Source organism: Leptonychotes weddellii, chromosome 8, assembly GCF_054177405.1.
Source record: "Leptonychotes weddellii isolate Sample4059 chromosome 8, ASM5417740v2, whole genome shotgun sequence".
In the NCBI taxonomy this organism is placed as follows: Eukaryota; Metazoa; Chordata; class Mammalia; order Carnivora; family Phocidae; genus Leptonychotes; species Leptonychotes weddellii.
Window position 1 is genome coordinate 52,185,750 of NC_138376.1, and position 7,783 is coordinate 52,193,532.

The 7,783-nt window shown below is 47.4% G+C and overlaps 1 protein-coding gene across 1 annotated transcript in view; it reads right to left on the minus strand.

The window, feature by feature from the left end:
- B3GAT2 (beta-1,3-glucuronyltransferase 2) overlaps window positions 1-7,783 on the minus strand; it is a 72,352-nt gene that overhangs the window by 16,136 nt on the left and 48,433 nt on the right. The window contains exon 2 of the mRNA XM_006729511.3: window positions 7,201-7,345. Coding sequence (XP_006729574.1) covers window positions 7,201-7,345 — 145 coding nt within the window. The remainder of the gene's footprint in view (window positions 1-7,200; window positions 7,346-7,783) is intronic.

Genomic DNA, 7,783 nt, shown 5'->3' on the forward strand with positions numbered 1-7,783 from the left:
AGCTGCACTTTATCATCACTTCAGACTAAAAAAAAAAAAAAAAAAAAGACACACCCCCACACTAGGTGCCACACCCACAGATTATGGTTTAATTGATCAGTGATGAAGCCCACATATGGAGGTTTTCTCAAAGCTCTCCAGGTAATTCTGATGTGTAGCCAGGTTGAGACCCACTGAATTAGACACTCCTTAGAAAGCTCTCTGGAGTAGAGCTCAACATCCCCTTTTTAAAAAATCTCACCATTAAGAAATAACGGCAAGGAAAAAAAATAGAAATAATGGCAAGGGCGCCTGGGTGGCTCAGTCGTTAAGCGTCTGCCTTCAGCTCAGGTCATGACCCCAAGGTCTTGGGATCGAGTCCCTCGCTGGTCTCCCTGCTCAGTGGGGAGTCTGCTTCTCCCTCTCTCTGTGCCTCTCCCCCCAGCTCGTGCTCTCTCTCTCTCTCCCCCTCTCAAATGAATAAATAAAATCTTAAAAAAAAAAAAAAAGAAAGAATGGCAATTAGGGCTCAGAAGGAATCAGAAGCTGTAAAACTTTCAATTTTGATAATCCTTAAACCAGAAATAAAGACAAGTTAGAATTCACGAATTCAGCAAACAGCTGTTCAAGCTACTACTGTCAGGGACCGTGCCCAGGCTGGAGATGTGGGTAGAAGAGATGACCCCTCTCCCAGTGGAGCTCCCGGGCTCCATGAGCAGAGGAAGCCTGGGGCAGGCAGGACACCAAAGTGAGCACCACCCTGAGAACAAGTGCCTAAGGGGAACATGGCAGGGGGTGGGGGGGGCAACTTCTATGCTGGATGGAAAAATCAGGAAAAACTTCTCAGAAAAAGCTATCCCTATACTATTAATGAGTCTTGCAAAGGGACTAGAAATGAGCGAGGCAAACCTGGGAAGATAAAGCGACGTTCCCTTTTCTGGAAGGCAGTGTGAGCCACTTGATTACCCTGGGCCCAGGAGCGTGGAGCAACGCTCGGCTGACCCTGGGGGCTAGTCACAGTGCAGTGATTTGAAATGAGGTGGACTCAAGTGCACAGCGTCTGGGGTTGGGTGATACGGCTGCGCAAGGGGCCCAGGAAGAAGGGCAGCTAAGTTCAGCTTCTGAAGCCAGGGCAGAGCCTTGTGTGCTGATCACAGCAGCCAACAGTGTGCCCAGGAAAACCAGTGCGTGTGCCAGCCCCCAGGTCAGCCACACACAGCAACGATCCTTGATTCTCATTTATACTAATACACGGTCTTGCCTCTTCAACAGACTCCATATGAGAGCTGTATCTCCAGATGCTCTCCCACAAGCTCTTAGGAAAGTCAAGGTGGTGAAAAAGGACCTTTCTCCCCTCTCGTGACCTGATTAGAAAGTGTGAGAATCATTCTTTGAAATCCTTCCCCACGTGCCACCAGGAATTATGAAATGATTTTTCATCTGCAAAATTATGAAAATAAGCATATCTCTATTTCTCAACTTTCTAACGATCTTTTGTTTTTCTCCTGTTGATCAGTCTCTTTTTGGAGTACTTTATCTAAAGCAAGGGCCGGTGTTTATCTCCACGTGCCATCTTGCACATGGAGTTCGTTCACTGAATGATAATGAGCACAGGTCCACCAGCCAGGAGAGAGATGAAGTCCGTCATGAGCCCAAAGCAACGAGTTTGCATGTTCCTAAGTATTACCTTCAAGAATGATCTGAAATAGCTCTCTGTGGTGAGAATTCAAACACTGACAGAACAGCAGAAACTTCTGCAGTATCTGTTCTCATTTCAACCTCACCACAACCCAGAAGGCAGGTGCCCGGATCCCTCATCTCTAGGTGGGGAAACTGGCCTATTACGGCCTGCTGTGCCCAAGCGGAGCCTGGGGGGCAGCGAAGCCCCTCCCCGCCAGCGACCTGTGGAGCTCCGGTCACCACCGTCATCAGCCACACACAGCCCTGAGCCAATTCCTCTGGACAAACCTATGAGCCCTCTGAACCCAGGTGACAGGGGAACACAGACACAGTCTGATCCTGCTTCTTGGTGAAGAGACGGATCATTCAGGTGTCTACAGTGTTGTTCCAAGTGCTCTGCATTTGATGTCTTATTCCGTGAAGAATTCCATTTCCCCTGTTCTGCAGATGAAGAGCACAGAGGCTCAGAGATCAAGAACTTGGTCACTTGGCAGTGAGTGGAAGTGCCATCTCTGGAGACCCACTAAGCTGAGCTGGATCACTGTGCAAATTTGGGCAAGTGACTTCGCATGTCCAGGCCTCCATTTCCTTCTCTTTAAAGGAGGAGGAGAATACGAGCACATCCCTTGCAGAACTGAGTGAAGATGAAATAAGAAAGCACCCAGAGCACCGAAGAATGCCTGACGCCTGGTAAACATGCCTGATGCTCCGTAAACAATAATCCAACGTTATTGTTGAATAATCTGTCAGCTGGGCTTCCCAGACAGAAGGGAAAACTTCTGATTTTCAAAATTCTTAGTCCTGAATGCTTTATTCGTTGAAATTTTGAGGGATACCTGTCCTCTTCCCTACACATAGCTCCTTGCAGCCCTCCCAGCTACTTACTTCCATGACATCCTCTGTAATCACTGTCCTGACCAAATGGAACCTTCCCAATCCTCTCATGGACTGAACTTCCCCTTCCTCTTTGCTGTACTGGAAACCTAACTTTCCTTGGACAATTCTGCCAACCGTTTACTCCTCTTGAATTCAGGCCCTCTATTCTCCCATATATCCCTTGTTCCAGGGAACAGCCTAATTGCCAAGCATCTTAATGACACCGTCTACATGCCCGGCTCTCACACTCCCACACTCACCAAGCACCATCCTCTTTCACATCCATGACACAAGGCAGCCAACAAATTCATGCCTCACCCACCTCTTCCCTCTGGTTGCCGCTACCATGGGTCCACCCGACTGCCCTCCCCCTGGGCCCTGCTCCCTTCCCTGGCTCCGCCCCCTGCAGCCACTTGAAATGGCTGCGCCCTAGGATGCCATCCCGGGAGCTCAACTATTTCCAGAGCTTCAACACACCCATGTCCACAGGACTCCAGGCCCGAAAACTCAGAGTCCTCCTAGACTTCTCATCCCTCTGTGTAACCCACACACAAGAAACGATTTCATCACTTTACAATCACGTCTCGTTTTTATGAGTCAGGAAAACATGGACAGACAAAGCTGAAAGGGACCCTGAGACATCACCTAATGTACCCTTTGTTTTTGTGCATGAAAGCATTCGTAAAACAGGGATGTGGCAGACACTCTTCTTTAGGATATGCAAGTTACCATTTTTGAGCCTGTGGTATAATTAAAAAAAAAAAATCTATCTGGTCTTTGTGCCTAGTTCTGGCAAGGAGCTTGTAAAACCCTTACCATTTCCTGAGGGATGGGAGTGACTTTGTTATGCTAATGAGGTGGCTGCAGCAGGTCCCTAGACAGCTCCAGAGGGAGGGCTGGTTACTGGAAAAACCAAACACAGGATTAGAGGGTTGGAACGCAGGGGGCCATGCCGACCTCTGGGGATAGAAGCTGGAGACTGGGTTCAGTTGTGTGGCCACTGATTCAATCAATCGTGCCTACATAATGAAACTATCTGAAAACTCTGAACGCAGAGGATCAGCGGAGCTTCCCAGGCTATGAACACATTAATGTGCTGGGAGGGGGACAGATCTTCTTGCACACAAGCTCTGCGTTCTCTACCAGGACTCACCCCAGGTGTCTTCTTCATGTGGCTGGTCCTAACTTGTATCTTTTGTAAAAGGATTGTAATGATAAATAGAGCATTATCCTGAATTTTGTGAGTCCTTCTAGTAAACTGTCAAACCTGAGAGAACAACAACAGATTTACAGCTAGTGGGGAGTGCGGTTGGCCTGGGGACCCCGAAAGTGTTGCTGGCTAAACAAGGGCAGTTGTGTGCAGACTGTGCCAACCTGTGGGGTCCGAGCTACCTGGGGGGGTTACTGGCAGAGCTGAACAACAGCACACCCAGCTGGGGTTTTAACTGGAATAGAGGTCCTACTGTGCGCCGGGCACTCAACTGGGAACTGTACACACTGTCCTGAAAGGAGCACAGAGCCCATGCCTGCCACCTCTCAGAGTTAAGATTAAAGTGCACGCACACAGTGAGAATTCAAAGTAGGGATCTCAGCCTCAAGTTCTGAATTTGAACAAACCTACACCTCCTGGCGAGCGAGGCTCAAGATTACTTTAAGCTCAGTTCTTTCAAGCAATGGTTCTTATTGACACCTCCCTGGAAGTGGCCAAAGTGAGTCTGTCGCTTGAAAAGAACACCCTGATTTCAAAAGCGAGCCAAACACTTTGTGTGGAGAGCCTTGCTGCAGTCAGTCAGAACTAGCCAGGGGTCAGATGCCCGAGGGGTAGGAGCTGAAGCTGGACGCTCAGACCAGCAGCGGTATTCTAGGTCTCCCTGGCTTGGCAGAGCCCCCTGCGTGCAGCCTGGGCAGGGGCCGCCTCTGACGCGCTCGCTCCCGGGCCATCTTGGGGGTGGTTATTTATCTCTTTGTTTCAGCAGTCATCACTCCAAAGTTTGGGTTGTTTTTTAACTTTCCCCCAGTGCAACAGAAACAATCTTTACTTCTGCCATTAACACCACTGTGCCTACAAGGTAATTCCAGAACAATGGTTCCTCATCTGAGAGCAAAAATAACACCTCCAAGTCCAATACGGCAAAACAAAGATGGACACAGGGTCAAACATCCCGAATGACATGAAACGTTACAGTTCCAAGGTCTGATACTCAAATCAGCTTCGAGTGATGGGCGAGGCTGTGACTTCACAGAAATCCAGGCGGGACAGACGGACGGGCTTCCAGCGAAGGGGCTGGCCACCCCCACAGTGAGACAGCTGTGGAAACGTGCCCTGCTGGCTAGGCGGCACGGCTCTCACTCACCCTGTGGAAAGCCAGAGAGGCCCAGGCTCCCGCGCTGGCCTCTCACTCCACTCCCAGGACCGTTTCCTGAGCAGCGCTTCCCCGACTGTCCAGAGGCCAGCAGGAAACTGGGCTTCGGGCTTCTCTCTCCCTCCTTCTAGACACGGTGAGTGCAAATGAAGCGGGAAGTACCGTTTGTACGTGAAGGTCCACAAGGTCTTTCCCCTCTTCCCACAGAGAATACATGAACCTTGTGTGAAATGTATACAGAGCTGTGAATTTTCAAATTTTAGAACGAGAACAAACTCCCTCCAAATCAGAATCATCACCTGGTCAACCAAATCGCTCTCACTTAAAGTCTTCCCAAAATACTAATAATTTATTGAAAACTAATTTGCAAAGCAAGTTCCCACAAGAAGAAAATCATTCAGTGTGGCAAAACCTGTTTTCTTAGAGACAGAAATTGTATTCCTATTTTGAAACAAGGATAATTAAGAACTAGGCAAATCATTCATATTTTTTGATAGTTCTTACATTATGCTTTGAAAATATACTGAAACACTTAGAAAAAGCCAAACATCAGTCATGTCATAGAGCAAAGTTTCCCAGGGAATTTAGCAGTAAAAAGGTATCAGATATCTTATCACAGGCCAGGCCTAATGCATAAAATCCATGTGCCGTTCTTGAGTTTTAGACATATCTATTTGATCCAAACTCTGGGGGGAATCAATGCAAATATTCAGTGGGTTTACTGGATACTTGATCATCTATGTAAAAGTTCTTACAACAAAATCCAGGAAGACTTATTCAAGTTGTCCTCACCTTGAAGCTACCTTGCAGGGTTGTAGGCAGAGATCCTGGGTGTAAGGAGACACGTCTGCAGAGCCTGTGGTGAAGCAAGGCTCTGGGAAAGGTAAGGACCAAACACCTATCAACTGGCGGTTGAGCTTTAGCAGTCTCAACTCCTCACTTAGGAACCGGGACCTGGCTTCTCTTTGAAGAAGAGAAGACGGAAGCCAGGAGAAGGAAGAACACATCAGAGAAGACCTCAGTGGTCATTCAGGCTACGCCTCATTCCACACATGGGGAAGCTAAGTCTCGGGGAAGCAAAAGACTTTGTCTAATGCCCTCAAAGTTTTCTGCTCAAAGTTACACTTCCTCTGGGCAATAAACAGATTCTCAAAAGACACAGCCTTACTCCTAGCACTCTTCATAATCTTGCTCCCTCAAATTTATAGGATTGTCAAAATAAAAGTGATGACTCCAGTTCAGAATGCAGCCTTCATCCCATCAGAATTCTGAGTATAGAGATTTTGACTGAAGTTGGGAAATACACACAAAGGACTGACCAAGCACAGGAGGACAGACAGACAGACAGACAGACAGAGAGAACTGTGTTCCAGACTTGAAGATGGAATCAATCTTGAAGCTTTTCTGCCTCCATCTTCTAGGTTATAAATATCAGTGATTTTTCTTGCCTCTAAGCCTCATGTTTTAAACTGCATCCTTCCAGTTACCATACGCATCGTTTTATATAAAACATTACCATAAAGTGACACATTTTAGGATTTGTGGACTACTATTGGTCTTACTCAATTCAATGGGTTGATCAGAGAATAAAAACTATTTTTTTAGGGGGGGGGAGGGGCAGAGAGTGAGAATCTGAAGCAGACTCCATGCCCAGCACGAGCCCGACGCAGGGCTCAATTTCACAACCCTGAGATCATGACCTCAGCCAAAATTAAGTGTTGGACTCTTAACTGACTGAGCCACCCAGGTGCTCCAGGGATATTAACTTTAAAAGACAGTTATACTCAGTTAATGTCTGAAAAACCAGAAATCCAATTTTATGTTTCAGCTATTAAATATATCAATAAGCACTGAATTTATTAAGCATTAAAATGATTAGCTTGTCAATTTCACATCATTCTTATACTTATCAATAAGCATGTGATATACCGAAACCAAATGGACTCCTAGAGAGGGGCATCAGAGGGCACGGGCAGCAGCCCCGGTGAGGAGGGGCCAAGTCTGGTTCCCACCACTGACCGGACACCCGGACAAGCACCTGGCGCGCACACACTTGTTGAAGAAATGGCCACATAGAGAGCTGACAAAAATGGGACAGAATGAGCATTTCTAATCACCTACAAAGTCCATTTCTACTTGAATTAATCAAAAAGCCTGTCTTGAAGTTTCCTTAGTTTATCTGCTGAATGTAATAGGATCTAGGGTCCTTCAAAGCTTCCTTCCTCCAGGACACTGTTACAACAAACAGGACCACTGGGAGAACAATCAGGGAGGAGCAAAAGTCACCACCCACACTCCTCACCTGCCATGTCGATGGCAAAAGGCCTGTCTGCTCTCCAGCCGGTGTACCAGCCAACGACTTTGCCGTTTTCCACCAACGGACGTTCATAGCGTCGCCCACCAACCAGGCCCACTGGCCAGACAGAGACTTTACGTGTAGTTCGCATCTATAAAAAGGGGAAAGAGAGGTGGTTTAAGTTTCCTGAGGGAAAATAACCTGAAGGGAGGAAAGAAATGTGAACCACACAGAAGAAATGGGGTGGGTGGGGTGGGGTGGGGGACGTAGATTTTCAGAAGCTGAAGGTTCCGAACAGAACCCTCCTACTGGCAGCCTGTGGCCTGATGCACAGCTGCTGGACACCATCGGCCACCCTCTGTCACGGTCAGCTGGGCGGCTCCAGGCTTAAAAGAAATAAAGTGGGTGTCAGTATCTGAACATCACTTATTGAAGCTAAGTTGTGACTATCAAAAATATTTTCTATTTGTTTCAAAGTTGAATCTTCAAACTTTGCGTCTTTGGAAGTGAGAGGGTTGACTTCCCTTTAGGAAACTTGATTGCTCAGTAACAGCAAAAATTTCACTCAGAGAAGCCACGGGAGTTGCCT